This window comes from Podarcis melisellensis (assembly GCF_964234715.1).
Source record: "Podarcis melisellensis genome assembly, chromosome: 8".
Taxonomy (NCBI): domain Eukaryota; kingdom Metazoa; phylum Chordata; class Lepidosauria; order Squamata; family Lacertidae; genus Podarcis; species Podarcis melisellensis.
Genome location: NC_138540.1, coordinates 72,813,276 through 72,841,263, shown reverse-complemented (window position 1 = coordinate 72,841,263; position 27,988 = coordinate 72,813,276). Strand labels below are relative to the sequence as shown.

General features: G+C 47.6%; 1 protein-coding gene across 3 annotated transcripts; it reads right to left on the bottom strand.

Moving 5' to 3' along the window:
- Positions 1 to 23: 23 nt before the first annotated feature.
- Positions 24 to 15,622, bottom strand: LOC309375150 (leucine-rich glioma-inactivated protein 1-like). 3 transcript variants are annotated; one of them, XM_081920683.1, is made up of 9 exons: positions 14,859 to 15,619; positions 13,077 to 13,148; positions 10,714 to 10,785; positions 9,108 to 9,179; positions 8,421 to 8,492; positions 6,861 to 7,030; positions 4,844 to 5,008; positions 3,227 to 3,735; positions 24 to 1,780 (listed from the first exon to the last, which is right to left on the bottom strand). In XM_081920683.1, exons 1-9 carry the CDS (start codon positions 15,050 to 15,052, stop codon positions 1,475 to 1,477), a joined length of 1,632 nt encoding a protein of 543 aa, XP_081776809.1. In that variant the 5' UTR covers positions 15,053 to 15,619; the 3' UTR covers positions 24 to 1,474. The 3 variants fall into 3 exon arrangements, with proteins under 3 accessions (XP_081776809.1, XP_081776808.1, XP_081776810.1); XM_081920682.1 differs by having other exon boundaries at positions 3,227 to 3,801; positions 14,859 to 15,618; XM_081920684.1 differs by lacking the exon at positions 10,714 to 10,785 and having other exon boundaries at positions 3,227 to 3,801; positions 14,859 to 15,622.
- Positions 15,623 to 27,988: the final 12,366 nt, after the last annotated feature.

The window sequence follows — 27,988 nt, the reverse complement described above, 5'->3', positions numbered from 1 at the left end:
ACAATACTACTCACGAGCCCACGAACAATATACTATTTTTATTATTATTTACATTGGTCGCATGTTGTGGGACCCCCACGTCATCAATGGGAGACAGAAGAAGGCGGCGGTCTGCCTCTGTCGGAGAAACAGCCTCTGCCCAGGTGATGCCAGCTCAATATCCTTGTGATTCCAGTAAGAGCATGTACTCCTTGCAGGCCAGTGCTGCCCACTACTGGAAGAAGGTTGATGGATTTGAACAACATGCTGGTTATTTACAGGTAAAAGGATAAATGCTGTACTTAAGATGCATGGCAGATCTCCCTGGAGCCTTTCTCAGTTCTGTAGTCTCCTTTGCTCACCCATCCTATCAGTGAGTCCAGCCTACCCTGTGCCCCCTTGGTTTTCTCCCCCTGACCCACATCAAAAGGAGCAGGGGTACCTCATGTGCTTGAAAGCTAAGCTTGTGCTTTAGTTGTGCTTTAAGAACCAGACACTGTGTAGTGCCTAAAAATATTCAAAAAACCATAAGACTGAAAATGGCCATTAAAAACACATTATTTGCAACCCAGCAGTCAATAATTGCAGGTGTCTCATTGAATGCCATTGACACTTGCTTCCATAGAACCATACATGGAATTCTGCAATTTTGTCTCAATGGAAACCTAGAATGGGACTTTGCAGCAGCCGATTAAATGTCACGGATTTCAATGACATAGCGCAATCCTAGACCCAGGTGTAGGTCCCATTGAGTTCCACGGGTCATGCTCCCAGATAAGTGGATATAGGGTTGCAGCTTACCTTTTGGTGAATTGCACAAATTTTATTTAGAAAACAACAACCATGCATTTGAAAAGGAGGGGAAATAATTTGTAGTAAAAACAACAAGCGAGCAGAGAAAATAAGCACGGGGTAACGGTTTGCACTGCACCCTTTTTAGAAAAGACAAAGTTGACTTGGGGAGGGAAAACACAAGCCTTCATCCACGTTAGTGAGGAGGGACGGTATTTAAATGGAGAGCATCCATGCTTTAAGCGGGGGGAAACAACCGGGAACAAAATTCGGATTGATTTTAAGCAAGGTTTGCCTCTCCAAATCTGCACACACCCATCTGTGAAGATGCTCAGTTTAGCCCCACTGCAAAGCATTGTGGGCTTTTGGTCCTGCAATCTCCAACATCCTTTGATCTAGCAGTTGTTTTTTGTTTAAAGCATTCTGTGGACTGTTCCTGTTGCCATTACTTTCACTTGCTAGTGAATTGTGGCTGTTCAGTTTGCCTGCCTTCCACCCACTGGCTAGCTGTTACCCAGTCCTCTCCACCCTTCTCTGCTGCTGGAGAATTGCACTCTCAGCAGCGTCTTGCTTCCCGTCCTGCCTTCCTAGTAGTTGCCTCTGGCACTGCACTTCCTCCAGGGGCTGGCTCCTCTCCTGCCCTTCCTCTCCCCATGGTGGCTGCCTCTTATCCTTGACACCCCCAACCCCACCACCGCCAGGCTCAGGCACTCTGATCGTTGATGACATGCCGGTAGATATGCGTTTGGCCCTTGAAGCTGGAGGCGATGAGGAAGTCCTGGTTGTCGATGCTGAGGTGGGCGAAGGAGCGCGGGGCCTGGGTGCTCAGCTCCTGGAAGTGCTGGAAGAGCCCTGTGACGGGGTCGTAGAGGTACACTTTGCTGAAGGAGTAGTCGTTGCCTAGGAAGGCGTAGCGGTAACCGGCGATGCTCAGGGGCTGGAAGACCATGGAGCCGCGGGAAGGCATCTGCTGGACATCTCGGAACATGGAGCCATCCCAGTGCATCACCTGTGGGTGGCAGAGAGCAACGTGAGCTCAGGTGCCCTTGGGAAGATGGAGACTCCAGCAAAGTGCAACACAGGGTTGGATATGCTCGGCCTCGGCCCAGGATACCTGAAGGAGCATCTCCACCCACATCGTTCAGCCTGGACACTGAGGTCCAGCTCCGAGGGCCTTCTGGCGGTTCCCTCCCTGTGAGAAGTGAGGTTACAGGGAACAAGGCAGAGGGCCTTCTTGGTAGTGGCGCCCGCCCTGTGGAATGCCCTCCCATCAGATGTCAAGGAAATAAACAAATATCTGGCTTTTAGAAGACATCTGAAGGCAGCCCTGTTTAGGGAACATTAATGTTTGATGCTTTGTTGTATTTTTAATATTTTGTTGGGAGCTGCCCAGCGTGGCTGGGGAAACCCAGCCAGATGAGTGGAGTATAAAACAACAACAACATTAATGATATAATATTATCATATCCTACTTCTAATTGAGCCAAGAACTGGGTGATTGATGTACTTACAAAGACCATGACCAGGACAGGATAACAAATTCATTCAATTCTTACCAGTCACTAGAATGTGGGCAGTCTCACATAGAGAACTGATGGGTTTGGGACTGATAAGCCATGGTTTATTGGGTCAAGGGTAGGCCTTGTGCCTCGGTAGCTCCTTACTCCCTTGCATAAAGAACCACTCTTTGTCCTTTTCTGTATAAAGCATGACAGGTGCTTGAAGATGCTGCCATATCATAGTCTCCATTCTAAACACACTCAGTTTCTTCAACACAGGACCATCTTTACTGCCCTCCTCTGAACCACAACCAATTTGTCTGCTACTTTCTTAATGTGCAGCACCCAGAAATGGGCACTTTACACCAGATGAGGTCTGGTTAATGTGGAATAAGTGGCATTTCTTTGCCGTGGCTTGAAAACTGTGGTTCTACTAATGCAGCCTAATGTGTCTGAAAGCAGACTTCAGGAGCACTCCATATCTACTTCCCTGCTCAGGGCTTCCTTTACCTCTAGGCTGCCAGGTTCAACACCTACCACACCTCAACATTCAGAAACATGCAGTGCTGTACATGAGAGTGGACCAAGGGCAGTTTCAACACCTTTCCACTGAGCATAAGCACATTCCCCTACTGCAGACGTGAAGAAACCCTGGCCCTCTAGACCAGTGTTACCCAAACTTGGGTCTCCAGCTGTTTTAGGACCACAATTCCCATCCTACCTGACCATGGCCCCTGTTAGCTAGGGATGATGGGAGTTGTAGTCCAACAACAGCTTGGGAGATCCAAGGTTGGGAAACCCTGCTCTAGGCATTGTTCAACTACAACCGCCATTGCCCACGCTTGCTGGGGTTGATGGGAACTGTAGCTGTAGCAACATCTGGAAGGCCAAAGATTCCCCACACCTGTCCTACTGAGAAGCAAATTGGGACTTGGTGATGATTCCGCCAGCCTCACCTTGGAGTCACCAAGGAATCGCGTCAGGCAAACGTAGACATCCTCCTTGACTTTGAAGTGCTTGACGGCATAGACATCGTCCATGTCAGGGATATCTGTGCGGCGGACAAACTGCTGCTTATTCCACTGGTAGACGACGGGGCGCTGAGAGCTGCTGGCCAAGATGAGGTGGGGTTTGCCAGCAATCTCCAGGAACTCGGCATCTGTGTCACGATACCAGGGGTGCAGAGACTGATGCGAGTAGAAGCCATGCCCGTTCCAGCGATACAGGGTAGTGGAGCCGGCCTTGGAGCTGTCAGCCATGATGAAATACCAGTCTCCCTCTACGCGGAAGACCTCGATGTCGTTGGGCTTGCGGATGCGGGAGCCATCAATGGCCTGCATGTGCACAAAGCCGCCCGCCGCTGCTTCGTGCCGCTTGTAGATGTGCGAGCCTCCGAACAGCTGAGCCACTACCACAAAGAGGTGGCCGTCGATCACCAGGGGTTTGCAGACCACCGTGGACGAGCCTAGGAAGTGGAGACGGTGTGGAGAGAACGAATGGTGACCTGCTCCTTTGCGTGATGTTAGAGAGGCTACAGTTGAAAGAAACAGCAGCTATGGAGAAGGCCCAACGGAACACAGACAAAATGGCGGATGGGTGGGCAAGTGTTCAGTGTCATACTACAGAGACGTGGCTTCCGTAAGAAGGGAAACATGAATGATCTTTAGGGCTGGATGATATCTGGTTTTCAACATCGCAACATATTGCCAGCTAAACATCATAATCTATCTATCTATCTATCTATCTATCTATCTATCTATCTATCTATCTATCACGATGTCTGAAATAAGGATGGAGCTATGTAAAGACATTGGGCTGGCTTCACGGTTTCCCCCTGCATTGCGATTTTTGCATGGTGCGCACACACAAACATCATGATTCACGATATATTGGCCGGTCAAAAATTATGAAGCCTATATCACAATACGGACCTCAAACTGGATGATATATTGATATAACGCCCAGCCCTTATCAGTTTCTTATCGGTTTCTTAGAGGATAAAAACACAAGTGAACCGTAGAACACAGGTAGGGAACTTGTGTTCCCCCAGATGTTGCTAGGCTACACCTCCCACCATGTCTGACCATTGGCCTTGCAGGCAAGGGCTTATGGGAATTGGAGTCCAACAATGTCTGGGGGGGGTGAACGGGTTCGCCATCCCTGGCCTCACACCTCAAACCCCAGCCAGCCTATTTAACACTAGCAGCTACATCAGAGGAGGTTCTTCCCTTGCTGCACCTGGGACACAATGAGCCTTCCTACAAATATTAACTCTCAAGCTTTCTCCCACACTCATGTATTGCTGCTGACCTTGCCCACGAATAAGGAGCATAGAAAACTGCTTTTACTTTCTGACCATCTAGTCCAGTATTGTCTGCAATGATTGACAGCAGCTCTCCAGGGATTCAGGCAAGGGAACCTTCCCAGTCCTACCTGGAGATGCTGGGGATTGAACCAGGGACCTTCGGCATGTAAAGCCGATGCCCTACCACTGGGCTAAAGCTCTTCTGCTTCCCAGGATGTAAGACAGGGTCTCTAATAGAGTCAGGAGAGGAAGTGGATGCATAGCTCACCGTTAATGCTGGCATAGGTGCGGAATTTCCCGGCCACGTGGTCCCACTCCAAGAAGCTGCAGCGGCCAGTGAAGGGCTGGGCAATGACCAAGTTCTGTTCCTTGTTGTTCATGAAGGTTTCTACCGAGAGCGACTGCTCAGGTAGCGTGTCGAAGAGAACAAGGTCTGCAGGAAAGAGGGTGGAGGTTAGAACTAGAACAGGAAAGGACCTCCTCCGCTTCTATTTGCTTCAACTGTCCTGAGTGGGGACAACTCAGCTGGCTGAAACACTATTAATCAATAAGGGCATGTTCCCAGGCTTGCCTTAAACACCCACTCACCCACATCACAGGCTCTCTGTATTTATTTACAGTACTGCTTTTAAACCCTCAGGCACAAGGGCTGAATGACACCTTTTTTATCTGTGTCTCAGAACTCTCTCTAATCAACTTTTAAAGACATCTAGAGCCATGGCCACCACATCTCATGGTGGCAAATCCCACCAGGTGACAAAAGTGTTTCCTTTGGTCTGCCCTGCACTGATGCCCCAAAAATTCAATTGGACAATCCCAACTTCTGGTGCAGGGTTTCTCAAACATGGGTCTCCAGCCGTTTTTGGACTACAACTCCCATCATCCCAAGCTAACAGGACCAGTGGCCTGGAATAATGGGAACTGTAATCCAAAAACAGCTGGAGACCCAAGTCTGGGAAACCCTGTTCTAGTCATTTGAAAGGAGAAAAGCTTCTCCTCTTTCCACCTACACCATGTATATTCTTGATCATGTTTGTCACCCATGAAGAACCTAAGAACCATAAAAGGAGTCATCCTAGATCAGACCGAAAGGCTTATCTCAGGGGTGAGGAACTTGTGACTCTCCAGATGATCCTGGACTACAAATCCCATCATCCCTAACTGCTGGCCATCCTGGCTGGGCTGATGGGAGTTGGGGTCCACCAACCTCATGAGGTTCAAACCCCTCAAGTATTCGAGTCCAGTATCCCAAAACAGATGACATTAAGAATCCCACAAACAGGGCCTTGAATGCAAGGTGAAGCTGACAACAACAACAACAACAACAACATTTATACCCCACCCATCTGGCTGGGCGGCTTCCAGCAAAATATAAAGTCAAAACATAATAAAATGTCAAACATTAAAAACTTCCTGTTACAGGGCTGCCTTCAGATGTCTTCTAAAAGATGTGTAGTTCTTCATCTTCTTGGCATCTGATGGGCAGGCGACCTGACTCCTCAATCAGCAAACACCTGCTATATGTGAAAACCATTGGTGCCAACTCCCTGGGGCCCTGGGTGCCTGAGCACCCATAAAATTCCCCATGAAGGTGACGGGCACCCACAAATTTTGGTGCCAGGGCCTTGCACGATCAATGGCCCCGGGTACCCACAGTCGCGGAGCCAAGCTGGCACTCCTGTTGAAAACAATGACAGGAGAGTGGCAGAAGAGAACAGACTGGAGGGGCTGGAATAAGAGGACAGGGAATCCCAAAAGAACTGTAGCAGGTGGGGGTTCTTGTTTATTTTGCATATTTATATACTGCTTTGCATCAGACGAGACCCAAAAGTGGTTTACAAAATCAGTGGTGGAGCAAGCTGATTGGGCCCCTGGGGTGGTGCATGGGCCCTATGCCCAGGGGCAGGGCCAGCCATCTGCGGGGCGGGGCCAGCCGGGGCAGGACACTCCGTGGGGCCTCCAAGGATTCTGCCTGCCTCCTCCCACTCAGCTGCCCTACAGCTGAGGGGAAAGCGGCGAGCGAACCATTTGGGGCAGCGTGGAGCCTGCGGGCACCCAAGCCACTCCCCGGAGAGGCGCATGGCTCCGGTACACTGCAGGCCCTGCGGTGAGTGCCGCCCAGAATTTTGTCACCCCCCTCAGTGGTGACACCTGGGCTGGCCCGCCCCCACCGCGCCCCCTTCCTCCGCCTCTGTACAAAATGTCTTTGGCCGTCCTTGAGTGAAGGTGGTGGTGGGGATCCTCTTCCAGGTGGGGGAAGCACAGGGGAGAAAGCGATGACCTACCTGTAGTGATGCAGTTGAAGCCTGCAGGGCGGAGGTCGCTGATTTTGGTGCGGTTCAGCTCTGGCGGCGACCGGCACTCCATGGGCTCCACCTGGGCATTGGTCTCGCCCAGCCACTCCACCAGCCATTTGAGTTTGCAGTCACAGTGGAAAGCGTTCCCCCGCAAGTCCCTGCCAGGAAAGAAGCCAGTTTGGGACCAGCACTAGGCTGAGGGCAGCTGAAATGTGGACCTAGGCCCAGCCAGTGTTATCATTGTTAGATTAGTTTCCTGCATTGCTGGGCGTTGGACTAGATGACCCTCAGAGTCCCTTCCAATTCTACAATTCTATGGAGTTTCAGTTCAAAAGCTTCTGTTGGCTATCCCTGCCCTCTTCCCTTGCCCCGCCCCAGCCTTGCTGCCTCCCCACTTACAGCATAGTCAATTTTTGCATCCTTTTGTAATTAGGTTAGGATGGTGAACATAGCTTGGGGTGGCACTGTTTTGAAAACTGTCGCTGCTTCAGCAACTGTGCCCACAATTAGTCGAGGAAATTAATCTCCACCCACACAGAGCTTGTGACATTTGGTCCTCCCCTTTGGCTTTCCTTTGCAAGAGACTCCAAAGCGCTTTTGACTGCACTCCTTGCCAGCAGCGGAGAGGTAACTGAATCACTATTGGCACTTAGAATCCAAGAATTGTAGAGTTAGAAGGGATTCCACCCCCTGCGATGAAGGAATCTCCACTGGAGCATCTGTGACAGGTGGCCATCCAACCTCTGCTTAAAAACCTCCAAGGAAGGAGACTCCACAACCTCCTAGGGAAGACCGTTCCACTGTCAAACAGCTCTTACTGTCAGAAAGTTCTTCCTAATGTTTAGCCAGAATCTCCTTTCTTGTATTTTGAAGCCACTGTTCCGAGTGCCGCCTCCAGAGCAGGAGAAAACAAGCTTGTTCCATCTTCCATATGACAGCCCTTGATGTATTTGAAGATGCCTATTGTATTTCCACATATCCAGACTAAACATACCCAGCTCCTTCAACCATTCCACATAAGGCTTGGTTTCCAGATCTTGATCTTCTTGGTCACCCTCCTCTGCATACATTCCAGCTTGTCAATATCCTTTTTAAATTGTGGTGCCCAGAACTGGACACAGTACTCCAGGTGTGGCAGAATATGACTTCCCTATACTTCTAATGATGAAGCCTAAAATAGCATTAGGGGTTTTGTTTTTTGCTGCTGCATCGCACTGTCGACTCATGTTAAGCTGTTAGACAACGTTAGCTATTTCAAGAGCATTTCTTCTGACTTGTTTGTGAGGAGGTTAGATGAACTTGTGCCAAAGCAAATATCGTCCTGTGCTTTCTCATGCATTCCCCCCTCACTTTTATTATGGCAAGACGTCTGATCTTTTGAGGGAAGGGGGTTAATAGCGCAAGACCACCCAACCAACTCTAATGGTGGCAACCTGACTTTGCCAGGAAGCAACTGAATCCCACCCAAAATTAGTGACTGCCAGGAAGTGCCCCACATCCCCCATGTACTCCACACCCACAACCCTCCCCCCTTAGCCCCACACTCACACTGAAGTCAAAGCATCTAAGCCCTGGAACAGGTTCCTTGGTAAGGTCTGCAGGTTATTGTTAGCCAAATTCCTGTGGGCAAGAAGAAGAAGAAGAGTTTGGATTTGATATCCCGCTTTATCACTACCCTAAGGAGTCTCAAAGCGGCTAACAACCTCCTTTCTCTTCCTCCCCCACAACAAACACTCTGTGAGGTGAGTGGGGCTGAGAGACATCAGAGAAGTGTGACTAGCCCAAGGCCACCCAGCAGCTGCATGTGGAGGAGCAGGGAAGCGAACCCAGTTCACCAGATTACAAGTCCACCGCTCTTAACCACTACACTACACTGGCAGGGAAAGCACTTAAAAAGAAGGCAACGTACACATTCTCAGTTTGCGGGGCTGGGAAGGTGAACATTACGGGTCTGCAAAAGACATTTTGCTACTGGTCAGGAATGATGGAAGTTGGATTTGGGGGTATTGGGAGCAGTGAGGGATGATGAGAACGGTCCGGGAATGCTGGAATCTGGAATCCAACATCATATGGAAATCTGGTGTTTGGAGGAAATGCAAGGAAGTGTAAGGTGGAGAGAAGGAGAGGACAAGTATTGAGATGTGGGCAGCTGGATGCCATGTTGGGAAGTGAGATTGTTTGGGTCTGTGTTAAGGGATAGACTGGGATTAGGAGTGGGTCAAAAAAATCACTCACAGGTAGAGGAGGTTCTTGAGACCTCGGAAGGCGTTCTTAGAGATTGCTTCAAGCCTGTTTTGCTCAATGAACCTACAAGTGGAAAGAACAATTAAGTCACAATTTGGAAGACAGCAGTGGAGGGACAACTAAAGGGGAAACAAGGTAGCCAGTCTCAGAAGTTTAATGGTGATATTCATAGCTTCAAGGGATGGAGCAGGGACGGGGGGCAAAGGGGGTTAGAAGCCTGAAATGGCAAATCTTATCTATAAAACCTATATGTGCTGGATCCAGGCACAGCGGCTCATACCTTCCTATCTCACTTCTCTCACACTCTGAATTCCTCTCTTGCTTTTGGCTTAGTGGCAAACCATAGTTTAGTGGCCTGAACCAGACCAATCCATGGTTGGTGTAAGCCACAGTTTTCCTACAAACCACAGTTTTGGACCGGGTTTGCATTCCTGGTTTGTTGAAGGCAATTCATGGTTTGCCCAGGCCACAGGTTGCCCAGTTCGGATGTAACAGCAAACTGTGGATTGCTGCTACATCAGAAGGAAACCAGAGAGTGTGAGGAGTAGTGTGGAAGGTGTAGCGAATGTGCGAGCATAGAGGCTCATTTACATAATTCTTGGTACCGCATCTGGTTTGGTGTCACATCTGAACTAGCCGAAAGAGGTTGCAAACCTATCTTTCACTATTATTTATTATTATTATTATTATTATTATTATTATTATTATTATTATTATGTTTCTAAACCACCCTTCATCCGAAGATCACAGGGCAGTTTACAATATAAAAGCACATAAATACATACCATAACAACAAACAAAACCAATACCCCCCCTCAGTTTAAAAGGCCATATAAGGTAAAGGTAAAGGTACCCCTGCCCGTACGGGCCAGTCTTGACAGACTCTGGGGTTGTGCGCCCATCTCACTTAAGAGGCCAGGGGCCAACGCTGTCCGGAGACACTTCCGGGCCACGTGGCCAGCGTGACATCGCTGCTCTGGCGAGCCAGAGCCGCACACGGAAACGCCGTTTACCTTCCCGCTGGTAAGCGGTCCCTATTTATCTACTTGCACCCGGAGGTGCTTTCGAACTGCTAGGTTGGCAGGCGCTGGGACCGAGCAGCAGGAGCGCACCCCGCCGCAGGGATTCGAACCGCCGACCTTTCAATCGGCAAGTCCTAGGCGCTGAGGCTTTAACCCACAGCGCCACCTGCGTCCCATAAAAGACCATATAGCTTGTTTAATTAGCCTATTATTATTTATATAAATGTGCATAATTTCTATTAATTTATTAAATCAGACCATTATGCACATTTAAAACAGCATGTTTCCTTTCAAAAAATTCACTGATGTTGTAGTCTATGGAAGTGTACTTAAACTTAAGCGAAGATTAAATAACAAAATTAAAGCCTAGGAGATTAGTCAACAAGGGAGATCTTTAATAAGTTGCCTGTCTTCTCTTAATATGGATTCCCCTCCAAAAGTGACTCAACCTTGCCCCAAATATCCATCCCAACCCCTTACCCTCCTGGGTCATTTATGCCTCGCCCCACTCCACCCCACCCCAACGCGCATGGCTGCCTCCAACCCTCCCCTGAAGCCCCCCCTTGCACACTCACAAGTACTCCAGGTGTATGAGTCCCACAAAGGCGTCGTCCCCGATCAGTTCCAGGGAGTTGTAAGTGATCAAGCTAGGGGTTGGGGGATTGGGGGAAGAAGCAGGCAGGTCAGACACTGGGGCATACGACGGGGACGGTAACCAAGTCTGGGATGGAAGACAGGGAGCAGGGCTTGCGTCCCAAATCGCTGCATCTTGCATCAAGCTGCCCTCTAGGTTTGGGAGGGCAAGGTAACAAGGTTTACTGTCGCTACCGTCCAAAAGAGTTAAATCACATTCACAATCTGGTGTTCCTATGGTGGGCGAAAGAGAACTCAGTGGTGAGCTATCTCACTAGTACCAAGACCTTGGTCTACCCACAGCTGGAAGGTCAACAGGAAGGAAAGGGGCCTGTCAATCACCCCTTAGCTGTAATGGAGAGATATAATGGGGTGCCCAGAGTATTATGCCAGAGCACCCTGCACCAGCCCCCCCTTGCTCTTGTCATTAGCTAGAGCTCAGCCAGGATTTTTTGTTGGGTAGGGTAGGACTTTTATTGGGGGGGCAGAACCGACGTGATTGGTAAGTTAGTTAAGTATTTCTATTGTTTTAATTGATTGGGGGGGAGCTTTCCCTCTTGCGCCCCCTGGCTACGCCCATGCCTTGGCAGGGTTTGGTCCCCAAATCTGTTCTTCAACCCAAGGGAACAAGGCTGGACTATGTGACAAAATGACAGGGAAAACAGTGACTTGGAGCATGCACAGAATATGCATTTCTTTGTAGAACATGTGTGGGCCATTTCTATCCACACACCTGCAGTTAGGAGACTTCCTATGATGTTGGAATCCAGTTCTGGATTCATACGGGTACCTCTCTCTCTCTCTCATTAAGAACTGCCATCATGCCAATGAGAAACTTCCTCCGCCCTGCACCAGCGCAGATTGGAACGAAGGACTCTACTCACTATTTCCATCCCACTTGGCTCTGTTTGCGGTGCGTGAGATTCTCTCACCCACCCCTTAAGCAGCAGTCGGGCACAAGCAAGTATCCGTGAAAATGTACAAATACAATTGCACAGATGTGAGAGAGACATGCTCACGGGGGGGCACACACAGACACACCAACAGACACCATCACATGTACCCCAAAATCAAGTGTCGGCACTAACCCACAAGCCCGATCTCGTGAAACGTTACAAGTTCCCTCCTGAAATCCACACCCACAGGAGCATCTGCAAACAGTCACTGATAAGGCAGATCAATTTCAGGGCTGCTATTGTTGATTAATGGTTCAGGTTTAAGCCAATTAACTGATGGATGAGTTGATGAAATCTGCATTAATTTGCAGAAAGATAATCTTTGTTCCAAAGAAAAGCATTTTTTAAGACAAATGCACACATTTGTTGCAACAGACATTGTTTTTGGAGAGGCATTCCGCCTGATGTCTCTTACACTGGAGGAAATGCCTCTTTTGCGGTGTTACTTGTATAAAAATAAAAATGTGTATAACAAATTCCATGAACACCTTTTACTCCTTTCCAATGACCTTTCTAACTGACAAATTGACCAAACCAGCCTTCCAAACCTGTTGTCCTCCAGATGTTGTTGGACTCTAACTCCCATCAGCCCCCAACCACCATGGCCAGTGGTCAGGGATGATGGGAGTTGGAGCCCAAAACATTTGCAGGCCACCAGGTTGGGCTAGAGAAGACAGCTAGGTGGATAGATTCACATACTTCTGGGGAACTTTTGTCCCACCAGATGTGGCTGAACTATGGGCAACTATAGGATTGCAGTGCTCATCTTGCTTTCAAGCTGAGGGAGCCGGTGTTTGTCCACAGACAGCTTTCCGGGCCAACATGACTAAACTGCTTCTAGCTCAACTGAACACTGAAACCAGAGAGCACAGAAATGCCGTTTGCCTTCCCGCCACAGCAGTATCTATTTATCTACTTGCACTGGTATGCTTTCGAACTGCTAGGTTGGCAGGAGCTGGGACAGAGCAACGGGAGCTCACTCCGTCGTGGGGATTCAAACCGCCGACCTTCCGATCGGCAAGTCCAAGAGGCTCAATGGTTTAGATCACAGTGCCAACTCCCATCAGACACAGCAAGCATGGTCAGGAATTATGGAAGCTGTAGCTCAGTCACATCTGGAGGGCCAAAGGTTCCCCACACCTGCTCTGTGCATATCCAAAAGCAAGAGGCAGCGAAAGAGTACAAATTGACCTAAGGAGATTCACCGTCACTGGGCGACACACAGGCTGAAAGGGAGGTTTACGGGAACAGCTTCTCATGTGGCTCACACGCATGGAGAAAACAAAAGGCATGCCAGGCATTGTCTATCCACACACACCACTCACAACCGAGGTGTCAGGAATCCTTACAGCAGCTGGAGAGATGGCACCTGTTGAAAGCTGCCAGCTAAGATCTCGGTGAATCCTGAGCGAATTAGAGACCTGCAGAGAGAGGAAGGAGCGAGAGGGGGAGGAAAGAGAAAAGAAGGGGGGGGGTGGAAAGTGGATGATGTGAGGAAAGATGTCAGCTGCAGGCAGCCTGGCAGCACCAGCAAGCCCCATGAAGGATGGCACAGTCAGCCCCAAACTGAGCCTGCCCAGACTTGAAGGAGCTCAAACCCCGAAGCATCCTGACCACAGAACTCCAAAAAAAACCCCCCAACCTTTCAAAGCCCAAACGTTGTTGTCTTCCCACCACTACCCATAAAACCCCCCTTCATTGCTGCACAGAGAGAGCTGAGCTGAAATCCGCCTCTGTTTTTTCATGCAGCAGCTAGAGTGGTTGTGCGTTTCTGTGGAATGTCTCTAAGCTTTCCTGGAGTACACATTGCGTTTCAACCTAGGGTTCCTCTACTCACTTCCAAGGGTCTCCAGGGAGCTGCATGCCTGCATCTCTGCAACAGCAGAGCAATCCCTGAGAGATCTGCAGATGTTTCCACCTGCAAGTTATCTCTCCAGTCTATGGGGGGCGGGCGCTTGAGGCACACCTAGGATAGACACTTGTCCTGACCCTTGGATGCCACTGCTGGAGGTAGCAGCTGGGCAGTGTAGCAGCCACTAGAGGTGTTGCTCTAGGGAACAGGCAAGGGATCTAAGGCCCTGAGTACACATTCTTGGGCTCGTCAATCCAGTACAATTTGTGAAGGAGATGATTATTCTTCCCCACACAGTTTAAAGCGCTGGGTCCCCGAAACCTTCCAGATTCCCCACAGCTAACCACCAAAGATCCACCATCACTGCACCACACAGCCATGTGGGGAGGGGAGAAGCAGGGCATCCACCTTTACGTGCTGCCAAAAATCATTTCGCAATTAGAAATGAATAAATATGCTAAACGATGCCAAGCAGGAAAACCGACATCCAGCCACAACTATTGGCGGGGAGGGAAATGGAGAGGGGTGGGAGAGCACACCCCAAGGGCTGGTTGCTGATTCTCACAGGCAATAACCCTCCCCACGGTGGCGGCCCCATGTCCAGGGTTCCGATGTGGGGAGGGGAGGGCAGTTTAAAAAGAGCCCTTCACCTTTCTTTTGGGGAGAGTCCCTCACCCATCCTTAAGGGGCTGTTTTTCGAAGGCTGGTGGGGCAGGAGAGCAGGGTGGAATTGAGAGGGTGGGGGAGTCAAGGGGGTCTGTAGATAGCACCCCTTCCTCTAAATTATTCAAGTCCTGACCCCAAACTTTTAGGAGATGAACCCCCTAGCCCAGCCCTTCCTCAATGAACCGGAGCCACCCCAATCAAGTGTAAACCTAAGCAAATTATCTCTATCTATCTATCTATCTATCTATCATCTATCATCTATCATCTATCATCTATCATCTATCTATATCTATCTATATCTATCTATCTATCTATCTATCATCTATCTATCTATCTATCTATCATCTATCATCTATCTATCTATCTATATCTATATCATCTATCTATCTATTATCTATATCTATCTAGCTAGCTATCCATCTATCTATCTCCTTTTTTAACCCCCTGCTGCCCACCTTCTCCAAGCAAGGGGTGCTGGAGAATATGCTTGTATTCGGCCTGCGTGTAAGGGAAAGGGAAGCGGGGTTTCTGCGTGGAGTGGGGGGCGACATTCCCCGGGCCCCTCCACCGCCTCCAATCCCCCCAGCCGCACCCCGGAGAGAAGCTCGCTTACAGGGAGAAGAGGTTCTGGGGCAGGTCTCGTGGGATCTCCTTGACCCTCTCGCAGATGGCCGTGTCCTTGAAGCAGGTGCAGCCCCCCGGGCACTTGCGCTTGGGGTACTTTCGGCCGCCGCTGCCCGGCCCGGCCAGGAGCAGCAGCAGCAGCAGCGGGGCGCCGGCGCCGCCGAGCCCCAGGCGCCAGCCCATCCTCCAGCCTCGCAGGGGCCCCAGGCGAGCAGCCCGGCCGGCGGGGCGCCTTCCCGGCGGCGGAGGCTCTGCTTTCCCCGCTCGCGCAAAGCGACCGGTCGCGTCCGCGTGGGCCCTAATCCCGAGGCGGCAGCGCCTTGCTCCGCGCTCCCGCAGTCATGGTCTCGCCGGCCTCCGCGGTGGCGTGCAAGGCGCCTTCTCCGCAATCTGCGCCTGGATCCGGCAATGGGTCCCCTTTCGACTCCCTTTCGGCGGCGCAGAGGCTCCCGGGTTACCGCCGCCTGCGGATCTTGCAATCCGCTTTGCCTGCTGCTGCTGCTTTGATTGATAAAGATCTAAGTGTGTGTGTATATATATAGATAATCAATCGACTTCTCCACCTAGGAAGGAAACGAAATATAATCAGCTAATCGATTTGGGGCTGATAGGAAAGATCTAACCCCAAACAGCCATTCCTCTAACGTGCGTGCAGCCGTTGCACCCGTTTCCCTCTCCGCTCCTTCCTCCCTTTCTCTCTGCTCCGCTCTTGTCTCCGCAGATACATCACCGCCGCGTGTACACACGCGCGCACACACACACAAACCAGAGAGAACGAGAGAAAGCTGCCAACCAATAGGAATGCAAGCTCCCGGCTGGCACAGCCACCAACCTACAGTGGGGAGGCAAATGAGATTGGAGGGAAAGGAGGAGATGGGGAATCGTTATTGTCACCCAGCACATCAAAACTCTGGAATTTGCTTCCGCAAGAGGTAGTGATGGCCGCTAGCTCAAAAGGGGATTGGACTAATTCATGGCGGATAATGGCTAGCACTAGCCATCGCGACTGCGTGTCATCTCCACTTCCCACAGGCAGTGTCAGAACAGGATGATGGAGAAGCTGGGCCTTGGGACTGATCCAAGCAGGGCCCTTCTAACGCTCTTCTGCAATAAGCAAGAGGGCCCCCAATTCAGGGTTGGCCCAAGTTGTTTTGCCATCTGAGGCAAAGGACAATATGGGAGCCTCTCTTGTGTTGAGAAGTTGACTAGCCTGGCTGCTGAATCTTCAGCACTGGTGTCAGGATAGCGTCCTCCACACAGCACCTGAAGACAGGAGCTCAGTGCAGGGCAAGCCATGTAGCATATACAGTGGAGGATGGTCCTAGAGCTTAAGATGAACAAGCAGGGAACTGCTGTTGCTCCCCAATATTTGCCACTTGAGGGCATTCTCTTCACTTTGCCTAATAGTAGGGCTGGCCCTCTGAATACATATTACCACCTAAAACAGGAGAGAGAAAGAGAGAGCATTAAGTCCCCAGAGTGTAATATTATCTAACTGCACAGCTGGTGTCGCCTTCACAAAAATCATATGGGTGACACTGATCTTCCTGTGTGTGAGATTAGATCTCAGAACAAGAGTTCCATGTTCATTCTATTAATCACATGTCTGTATCTCACAGTCCCTACCGGAAGGGCAGATTAACACACACACACACACACGGCTAGCAACCGACCTTATCCCACCAAACTAATGGAGATTTGAACCCAGGTCTCCCCAGGCAGCCATGGCATTAGCATATTCTCCAGGCAGCTGCCTGGGACCCATAAAAACTCACCTCTTCCCACTCTACAAAAGGTGGCTGAGTCTACCATGTGCCTTAGAGTGATGCTACAACAAGGGCATTATGGGAAATTAAATGAAGGTTCCAAGACCCAGATCCCTGATGCTCCTGCTTCCACCTGGATAATCTATAGGGGACCATCTGGCATATGAACAGCCCCACCAAATGGTACTTTATCGAGGGTCTCCTCCAATCTGCCCTGTTCTCAGGTCAAGTCCAACACTCCATGGTTTAAAAAAGAAGAAGCAGCTAGATATAGTCTTTAACAATTCTGAAAGCAATCATAGTATTTGGAAGGATAGCTGACCATCTAGATCAGGCATAGGCAAACTCGGCCCTCCAGATGTTTTGGGACTACAATTTTCCCATCATCCCTGACCACTGGTCCTGTTAGCTAGGGATCATGGGAGTTGTAGTCCAAAAACATCTGGAGGGCTGAGTTTGCCTATGCCTGATCTAGAGTCTGCTTAACTTTTTTGAATGAGCAGAGAGTCCACCACCTTTCAAGTCAAAGACCTGGTACCACCAGGAAGTTATTTATAATGTTTAGCAGAAATGTTCTAGTGTGTTATAGGTAGGGATGGGTGTGAATATATCAATTTTGGATTCTCTGTCTCTCTCTCTCCCCCCCCCCCAGTCTTCAGGTCACCACATTTCTGCATCAGTTTGCATTTTGAAAATCCTCATGATAATTTCTCAGTATTTTAGTGCAAATTTCTCCTAATGTATTCATTTTTGAAAGCAGTTTGTGTGTGTTCTATTTTCTTAGGAGCCAACTCCTAGGGGCCAAGGTCCCTTTGCCCCCCCAATAAAATATTTGAGCCCCCGCTCCAAGTTGATGGGCACTGCCATTCAAATGATGGGTATTCACAGCATCTTGATTCATTATTTGGGATGGGGTAACCTGGGCTCCCCAATATTTTGGGCACCCCTGTCTATTTTCATGATTATATACAGTTTTATGCACCTTTCTCCTATTGTATGCATTTTTCTATACAAAGAAGTGCAAATATTAAACAATGGCTGTGTTTTGGTTTGCATTTTGTTTTGTAAAGTGCAAATTAGGTAGGTTTGCACTAAAATTCAAACTGAACCAAATTCCACCTCCTATCCCTCGTTCTTAGTGATTCAAATAGGGGTAGCAGTAGGACAGATTTCACAGTTAATGTATACAGAAATGGTGCATATATGGAAAAACAGTTAAAATAACACAAAACAATATGTATGCATGTATGTACTGTATGTATCTAAGTAACTAAGTATGTATGTATGTATATTTAAAACAACAACACATACATATATAAATTAAATTCAAATATTTGTATCCAATGCTACTCAAGATACATACATTGAAATTATTGGATATGACCAACTTAGGACCATTCATTTCACTGAATAGAACTCAAGTTGGATGCAACCCTAAACTGAATTTGGGACTTCCACTGAACTATGCTCACTTCATGAACTAATGCCAACTAATGGAAGAAGCGTCTTGGGAGTTTATTGGAAACCTGGTGGAATAGAGAAAATTAGCAGGGTATTGTTATAGCTGAATATAGACTCTACCGAAATATCCAAGTGCATTGAGGGTGGTTTAGCTCTATATGTCAAAGAGGGCATAGGGTTCAATGATCTAGAAAATATATGAGGAATAAACACCTTTGCTTTGGCAGTTAGCTCAGCTGGTTAGTGGTGTTGATAATGCAAAGGTCATAGGATTCTTCTTCTTCTTCGTAGCAGAGCAAGATTGTCTTCCATAAACACGGTTTTAACGATGAGTCCGTAAGTGACTGTGGAGGTCAATTCTGGATCCACATGTCCTTCCACAGTAGGGGCATTGGTTTCCAGACAGGAGTTGATTATGATGTGGATTTGCCAAGCATGCCTTCCTCTTAGCACGTTTCTCCCTTGCATCCTGAGTTCGAGTGTCTTCAAAGCCCATGGCACCTTTGGTAAAGGCTGTTCTCCAACTGGAGTGCTCACAGGCAAGTGTTTCTCAATTGTTGGTGTTTATACTACATTGATCGTACTGTTCTATAATCACTGTGGGAACTACAGAATCACAGGAAAGGGAAAGAAACTATGCAAAACACAGAAGCGTCACTTCTTCTTTTTTTTACCCCTGTCTGGTCAGCCCAACCTCTTCAGGCTTCTGAAATTTTGCCAGGCATGAGGACTAGAAACCTGCACTCTTCTCAAGATTGAGCCAAAGCAAGTGTCACCCCTTCACTTCCCAGTGCATTTTCCCATCACATTCATTACAGCAAAAAGGCCAATATTTTGGGAAGAAGCAGCTTTGTTGTGCAAGACTTCCCAAGCAACTGTTATTGCATAACGTGAATTAGCTGGTATCTGATTGAATCCAACCCGAAAACAGTGACAGTCTGGAAGCCCCCTGATGATTTTTCCTGGTGCAGGGAGGCCCTCTGCTGGTGCTGCTTTCTCATTGAGGAAGATCTTTGTGTCAGTTCCACAGAACAGAACTCACTGCAAGATCTGTAAATAACCATCATCCTGGAAGCAGCACACAAGTCTAGGTTCTCTTGAAGCTTCCAGCCATTGGAAAGGACCACAGCTCAGGGTGAAGCACATGTTTTGGTGGTTTGATCCTTAATATTTCCATGCAGATGACTCTCAGAGTCCATTCCAACTCTACAGTTCTATGATGCTCTCTGTTGTTCGCCAGTGTGAAACAATACTGGGATTGACAAATAGACTGAGCTGATCTAAGACAACTTCCTATCTTAATATGGCTAGCTCAATTTTTAAAAAATCGAGTGTGTGCTCCAGAATCCTTTGTTATGATTAGGGAGGCGGGGGGGAGTTTGATTTAGTTTGTATTTAGAAATGCACTTACTAAATTCACATTTTATGAAACAATATGGAAACGAAAACCTAGTCATCCTTCAAAATGTATTCTTCTCTGAATTTTGCCATGCAGTTATTCAACAAAGTGATACGTGCTAAAATGAATATGCTGGGGTGAAGTTTGCATAAAATTGCTCTGCAAAAAATGTGCGTGTTAGGCAGGTATGCATGCAAACACGCATACTTCGGAGGAAATGCACTAAAACATAGACGTGTTTTTGTTTTACATTGCAAACTGATGTGGAAAAGTGGAGAACTAAACTGAAGGTTTGGAAGATGAGAAAACGAAGGACCTGAATTTGAGATTCACCCATTCCCTATGCAGAACAACCTTGTGGGTCAGTTAGTCTGAGCGAATGTGATTGGTCAGAAGTGGCTCATTGGCGGGGTGGAGTTACTATGCTATGAAGTTACTATGCTCGCTTCCCAACAGGTGGGCCACTGTTGCTCCCTGGGAGGGGATGGGTGGCAGGGAAGCCAGCATGGTGCAAACACACCAATCTGCCTGCAACAGCCATCCATCTGTGGATAAACTAGTTTAGCAGCTCCAGCCCACTCTGCCCCATCCAACAAGCCACTTCTAATCCGATTTATCCTCAGGGCTATTTGGGGAGTCCAACCCCACTCTCCCCAGTCGGAGTCTGGCAGCCTAGCTACTACAGTATGGCTTTCATTGAGAGAGTTGGACATGGACAGTTTCCCTGTGTGTGAAACTGTTTATTTACAAACTTAGGAAAGAAATGCGGTTGGCAAGGAGTCCCAAAACAAAATCACTGCAGACCTCAGCATACCAGAAACATCCTGGATGCTCAACTCGTTTTGTGTGGTTCTCCCCCCTCCTTTTAGTGTGTTTTCTGTGCTCTTGCAAGTCCTCGGGCCCCTTCTAAAATGCAGAGATATCCTGTAGGCAGTGGTGACATCAGGGTGAAGTTGTGGGTCCCACTCAGCAGAACAAGTGAGGGGATCTTTAAACACAGTGATGCTGGCTTGTCACCGTTTGAGAAGTAAGCAGAGCCATCTGCATTGCCAACTGAAGAAGTGGCTCTCTATAGAGACATGAAGTCCAACATTTAGGGAAACTCCTTTTTAAGTCTTGAGGGCCACATTCTCTTCTGGGCAACATTCTGGAGGCCACATGTCAGCAGTGGGTGGGCAATCACAAGCAGAGGAATGAATGTAAATATTACTTTTGTACAGCAGGCTAGTTCCTACGCACACCCCCTCCCTGTCCTCCAGCAAGCAAGCACTCAGGGACAGGGTGAAGGAAGGCCAGTGAGGGTTGTGGCCCCAGGAGAGGGGGTATGAGCAGGGATGTACCCTGGAGAAAGGCCTGACGTCCAGATAGAGAGGCATGGAGAGCCACATCTGGGCCCCTGCACCTGAAGTTCTCCATCCCTCCTTATTTTTTAAAAATAATTTTTTTATTCAAAATTAAAACAAAACATATTATCCAGAAACATATCATCCTTATTTCCCCCCCATTTTTCCTGCCTCCCCCCACAGAACCCCCCCTACCCCCACCCCCCGACTTCCCTCAGTTCCAGTCTTTGATTTCTCTCAAAATGCTATTTTCTGCATGTTACACAGTTGTATAGATCCTCAAACTATTTAGCTGCTTATTATCAATAAAAAGTTTGTGAATGTTTATTCAAAACCAGCCAAGGAGTCCAGTTCGCTTTGTTGCGTCTTCAAATACTTTGTAAAGGGTTCCCATTCATCTTTAAAGTCACAGTTATTCTTGTCCCGTAGCTTGTATGTCAGTTTTGCCAGTTCTGCATAGTCCATCAATTTTTTTTAATTGGGGTTTCTTCACTCTTCCATCCTTGTGCTATTAAAACTCTCGCGGCTGTTGCCGCTTACATGAAGAAGTTTTTCAGCTTTTTTGGCAAATCTTTCCCTATAATCCCTAATAAAAATGTTTCAGGTTTTTTAACAAATGTTAAATGGAACATTTTCTTCAATTCGTTGTATATCATTTCCCAATTTTTTTTAATTACCTCACAATCCTACCACATATGATAAAATGTCCCCTCCTTTTCCTTACACTTCCAACATATATTTGAACTAGTTTTGTACATTTCTCCTAACCGCACTGGTGTTGTGTACCAGTCCATCCCTCCTTAGAACTGTCTCACTCCGCCTCTGTTTTAGCCAAAATATTTAGTTAGTATCTCTTTGTCCAAAACAACTGTCTGTGTCTGATTCCCAGCTTTCCTGCTGCTCTGAAATTTTGGCATCTTAGGACAGGTCCAGGCCAGGCTACTTTACCCTTCAATAGCGCCCCCCCCTTTTTGTCAAAATACATGAGAGCTGCTCTTTGAGAAACCTGGCGAGTCCTGCAGGGTCGATGCCCTCTCTCCATCTCCCAGGAGTCTCCGGCAAGCTCCAACAAGCTCTAATAGTTTCCACTCCCCCTGACGATCCGGCCTTTTGGCTTTCTCTCACCACCACCCCTCCATCCCAAATGCCAAGCTGTAAAGCACAGCGCGGATTGCCGGCCCTCCCCCCCCCCGACTTGCACAATGGGTCCAGCTGTTTGGCCAAGTTCCCTAAGAGCTGGGATTCCCGCCCAGGCCTCGGCATTTCCCTTCACACAGCGCTGCTTTGTTCTTCCAAAGTCTTTTCGGGAGGGGATGGAGAAGACCTGGACTTAAAGAGCAGCTGTTCAGAATGAGGCAAAAGCAAAGCGAGGGCAAAGGAGGTTGCTGCTGGAGGGGGGGGGGACAATTGTTCAGGATGAATGCAGGTTATAGCCAAAGGCACCTGCCTTCTTATAGTGCTTTACCAACTGCACTGGCTCCGGGTGGAGTACAGGGTCAGGTTTAAGGTGCTGGTTTTGACCTTTAAAGCCCTGTATGGCCTAGGACCCACGTACCTACGGGACCGCCTCTCCTGGTATGCCCCACGGAGGACCTTAAGGTCCACAAATGACAACATTTTGGAGGTCCCAGGTGGCAAGGTGGTTAGATTGGTCTCAACTAGGGCCAGGGACTTTTCCATACTGGCACCAACTTGGTCGAATGCTCTGTCACAAGACATCTTGACATCTTGACATCTTTTCGCAGGGCCTGCAAGACAGAGCTGCTCCACCTGGCCTTTGGTTTGGACTCAGTCTGACCCTTATGTTTCCCTCCCCTTATGGTCTTGATTTATCGGCTACTTTCAAAATGAGGCTGCATTTTAAAATGCATTTTAACCTGTGTTTTAAAGTGCCCCCCCTTATGTTTTTACTGTGATTTTATTGGTGTTAGCTGCCCTGAGCCCGGCTCTGGCCGGGGAGGGCAGGGTATAAATAAAATTTATTATTATTATTATTATTATTATTATTATTATTATTATTATTATTTGCAAGTATTATTTGGGTAGGTAAAACCATACAGTCAGCACTCACAAGAACTCGTTATGCCTGGAACAAGAATTGCATTCTGAAATTGCATTCTGAAATTGCTGTCCAAAGGAGTGGAAGGAAGAAGACGACAAATTTTTGGTGTCCTTGCAACACTGCTGAGACAATGGCTCTCTCTCTCACACACATGCACACACATGCACAGAAAGACAGCATGGGGAAAAGCAAAGTTTAGAAAATGAAATGTCTAGCTGTTCCAAACAGACAGACACAGTCTAAGCTGGGCTATCTTTGAGTCGCAAGCAGAAAATCAAAATCCACCCCCTAGTGGTTAAAATAAAAACAATATTGTATACTAAACTGACCTTCGCCCACCAGATGTTTTTGACTACAACTCCCATCAACTCCACCCACTTTCTTGTGCAGATGGTTGTAGTGCTGTGTCTCTCCATCGCAAAAGCTTACTGTGAACATCTACCACATCTTTCCCTGCCAATTGTGTGTTGCAACTGGGAGCATCTGAATCAGGAAAGGCAGCTTGAGTAGAAACATCATCTTTATCACAAACATTCTACCCAGCCTGGACAATTTTACTGCTTGCAAGGGTTGCAAGTTGCGACAGACCCCAAAACAGGCACCAAAAAATGGCTCTGCTATAGAACATGTGTTCCATACAGGAGAAGTCTGTGCTGCAAGCGATGTCTGTTTGTGTGGTGTCTTCCCAAGAACCATCGAAAACATGGAACCAAGTATGAGAGAACCATTCTGGGTTACCAGCTTTCAGATCAGCCTTTGCAGTTATGCCTTTGTATGTTTTGTCATTTATGTTTGCTGGTGGCCTCATAACATAGTCCTGTTGCAAAGATTTAGCAGTACAGTGGTACCTCAGGTTAATTCGTTCCGGAGATATGTACTTAACCTGAAACTGTTCTTAACCGGAAGCACCACTTTAGCTAATGGGGCCTCCTGCTGCTGCCGCGCCACCAGAGCACAATTTCTGTTCTCATCCTGAAGCAAAGTTCTTAATCTGAAGCACTATTTCTGGGTTAGCGGGGTCTGTAACCTGAAGCGTATGTAACCTGAAGTGTATGTAACCCGAGTTACCAGTGTACTTAAGCACAAATTGTTCCAGAGAATCTAGTTGCAGGAATGGAGAAATGTACATTAAAAAATGTAATTATGCTCCTATGCTGTACTGAGAGCCAATGTGGTGTAGTGGTTAAGAGCAGTGGACTTGTAATCTGGGGAACCGGGTTCGCGTCTCCGCTCCTCCACATGCAGCTGCTGGGTGACCTTGGGCCAGTCACACTTCTCTGAAGTCTCTCAGCCCCACTCACCTCACAGAGTGTTTGTTGTGGGGGAGAAAGGGAAAGGAGAATGTTAGCCGCTTTGAGACTCCTTCGGGTAGTGATCAAGCGGGATATCAAATCCAAACTCTTCTACTGGTGCTTTGAGCGAGTCTGCTTGAATGATGGATGTGTGGGTTCTCCCACACATTTGTGTCACAGCACAGAAATAGCAAGCATTCCCAGGTTTTCGACTGGCCCTGCTTCAGTGTCTTTGCCCACATCCTGACACTCAGAAATTCAGGAGGTGACTCTTTTCTTATGAGTTCTTTTTCATGTCAGGAAAAGTTCCACATACTAAGTTTCTACGGACTAGGCTGCCCTTAAAGAGACAGCAGAACTACTGGTGGCAGGCGGGGGGGAGTTGGAAACTCTAGAAATAACCCCAGCAAATCCTCTACAACTGTTCCTGAAGACAATGCATCTCTAGAGACTCATCCTCCATCTCCTGGAAAGACCTTTTGGGGTCCCATTGCTGGAAATCGGTGGACTTGAGTGTAAGTTGAGTGGTTGAGGTGCATAACTGGACATTGTGCACATTCACCAGGCCTTATGGAGAATGTGCACACAATCCTTCATTGAATAGGGAATTGTGCACATTTCCCAGTCAATATGAATTCACCTCCCCTCTTCCTGCTGCTCTGTGGGAGCTGGGAGGGCATGTTGTAGACAAGAGGCAGCAAAGAGGACACAGAGTCCGAGGACTCAGTTAGTTGGTTTGTTAGATTGCACACTTTTATTATTTTATTATTATTTATTGAATTTATATACCAGCCTATACAAGGAGGTCTCAGGGCAGTTCATAGAGCAAAACCAGAACAGAAAACCACAAAATATATAATCAAAATAAAAACAACAACAAGACGATGAATACTGACTGGAGAATGTGCATATTGCCCACAGAATGTGCAGAATGCAGTTGAGAAATGTACATCCCCCAAGGCCTGTTGGAGATTATGCATATTCGCCAGGGAATGTATAAAAGTTAATTGATTTATGCATAATCCCAAAGGCCTGTTGGAGATGATGTGTATTGACCGGGAAATATGCACAATAGCTGGTTGCTATGCACATTACTGCTCAACTTACATTCCTCTCTTTACAGATACAAAATGTATGATATGTACAGGATGATATCTACTGAATGTCAGTCTGGTGTGCAGTCCTTACGAGAGAAAGGCTGCCCTTTTCTGAAGCTGTGTTAATTTTCCTTTCCAGAGCTAATTTACTTTCCCAGTCCGCCACTATAATAGCAGCTAAGACTGTGTCTGCATGCTTGGCCCAGAAGTTAAAAGACTCACATCCTAATAAGCTTGGTACATTTCTTCACCCATCCCCCACCGCTTTCCCTGCAGATGAATTTGAACATGTGTCAAAAGAAATGAATGCTCACATTTGATGTGGGAATCTGATAAGCTGCAGAGCACTCTTCGATGTGTGCTTGTTAATTGGTAGGATATTTAGCCTGATGCCCAGCTCATGATCAAGGTCACTTGATGCATATTACAAATTAGCCCTTGAACACTGTTTATCCCTGCTGTCATGCTGACCATCAGTGGGGCTAAAGGGTGTTTTTAAAAGGCCAATCCCCACCTGCATATTTCAGCATCTTAATGACTGTGAGTAGGGACTTGGTGCACAACACCAGCTTAAAATGCAGCTTTGTTGTTGTTTAGTCGTTTCCGACTCTTCATGACCCCATGGACCAGAGCACACCAGGCACTCCTGTCTTCCACTGCCTCCTGCAGTTTGGTCAAACTCATGCTGGTAGCTTTGAGAACACTGTCCAACCATCTCGTCCTCTGTCGTTCCCTTCTCCTTGTGCTCTCAATCTTCCCCAACATCAGGGTCTTTTCCAGGGAGTCTTCTCTTCTCATGAGGTGGCCAAAGTATTAGAGCCTCAGCTTCAGGATCTGTCCTTCCAGTGAGCACTCGGGGCTGATTTCCTTCAGAATGGATAGGTTTGATCTTCTTGCAGTCCATGGGACTCTCAAGAGTCTCCTCCAGCACCATAATTCAAAAGCATCATTTCTTCGGCAATCAGTCTTCTTTATGGTTCAGCTCTCACTTCCATACATCACTACTGGAAAAACCATAGCTTTAACTATATGGACCTTTGTTGGCAAGGTGATGTCTCTGCTTTTTAAGATGCTGTATAAGTTTGTCATTGCTTTCCTCCCAAGAAAAATGCAGCTCAGGTTGTTAAATTAACTCAGAGAGAGACTGTTCTTTTAAGACTCTATGCCAGTGTTTTTCAACCTTTTTTGGGCAAAGGCACACTTGTTTCATGAAAAAAATCACGAGGCACACCACCATTAGAAAATGTTTAAAAATTTAACTCTGTGCCTATATTGACTATATATAAAGTAATTCTCTTGAATAGGAATCAAATAAACACAAAGAAAGTATTTTATAATTACTTTATTATGAAATAGTAAGTAAACAGAAATATGAAAAATTATGAAATACTTTATTTTTAAATCTTTCTAATTTTTCAATTTTTCCCACGGCACACCAGGCAACATTTCGCGGCACACTAGTGTGCCGCAGAACAGTGGTTGAAAAACACTGCTCTATGCCACATAAAAATCTTACTCTGGGACAGGGGTTTCCCAACCTTGGGTCTCCCAGCTGTTTTTGGACTACAATTCTCATCATCCCTGACCACTGGTTCTGCTAGCTAGGGATGATGGAAGTTGTAGTCCAACAACCGGAAGAGGACCAAGTTTGGGAAACCCTACTCTGGGACTTTTCCTGCCATGGAAACAGGTGAGACCTATAGCAGAGATGGGGAGCAGCAAGATGAAGTTAGGAGTCTAGCCTCCATCATACCCAAGCAGCAGAGCTATTGGTCAGGGGTCATGGGAGTTGTAGTCCACTCACATCGGGAGGGCTCTGCGTTCCTCACCCCGCACAGATATGCAACTCTTATGTGACCTTTTTTTCTCAAGCTGTTTTGCAGCCATGCCAATGCAGGCGGGGCACGGATTTTTGGCACTTAAAAGCACTCACACAGGTAGGTCAATTGACCTCAGGTTTCGTTAGCCCAATAAAAAAGTTCGCCATCACAGCCATTTCGCGACTTCCAGCGAGGCTGCAATGCAATTGCATTGATGACCCTGCCTCCCGAGTAAACATGGCCAGGATCCAGAGCACGGAACAATGCGGTGGATTATCAAACTGCGGTCTATCAGTGTTCAGATTTTTACTTTGATCGCGTGGGTGGAGGGAAGGGAACGTGCAGGCGTGGCGCTCCAAGTAACGTCTGAATAGCGCCGAGTAGCGCGTTGGCCTTGCGTGTAGCGGTCGCAATGTCGCATTTAAATAGCCTGGAACACCTGCCTGTATAGTGGCCGTGTGAATCGGCGCTCGCTTCTGTGCGCACTAAACTCTGGAATGAAAGAGCTGCCAAGTGGCGTTCCGAGTTCAAGAATGCGTGTTAGTGAGCTCATGTAAAAGCTTGCCCAGAAAGTAAGGTGTGGCCCGATACGTATGTTGCTTTGTTTCAATGCATTTATTTATTATGACATTTATATCCCCACTATTCCTCCAAGGAACTCACGATGACATACGTCGTTCTGTCCCAATCCATCGTTCCTTACAACAACCCTGCGACGTAAGTTAGGCTGAGAGGCGGTGATAGGCCCAAGATCATCCAAGTGATCTTCGTGGAGATTTCACAGAATAATAGAATTGTAAAGTTGGAAGGGACCTTAAGGGTAATCCAGTCCAACCCCCTGCAATTTGATCCCGGACTTCCCAGCGTTGCTATGCGTGC

Coding starts and splice junctions, on each gene's coding strand:
- LOC309375150 (XM_081920682.1), bottom strand. CDS start 15,052: ATGGGCTGGCGCCTGGGGCTCGGCGGCGCCGGCGCCCCGCTGCTGCTG. Junction 9,180..10,713: donor CTCATACACCTGGAGTACTT/GTGAGTGTGCAA, acceptor TTCCACTTGTAG/GTTCATTGAGCAAAACAGGC. Junction 3,802..4,843: donor CACCTATGCCAGCATTAACG/GTGAGCTATGCA, acceptor TTTCAACTGTAG/CCTCTCTAACATCACGCAAA.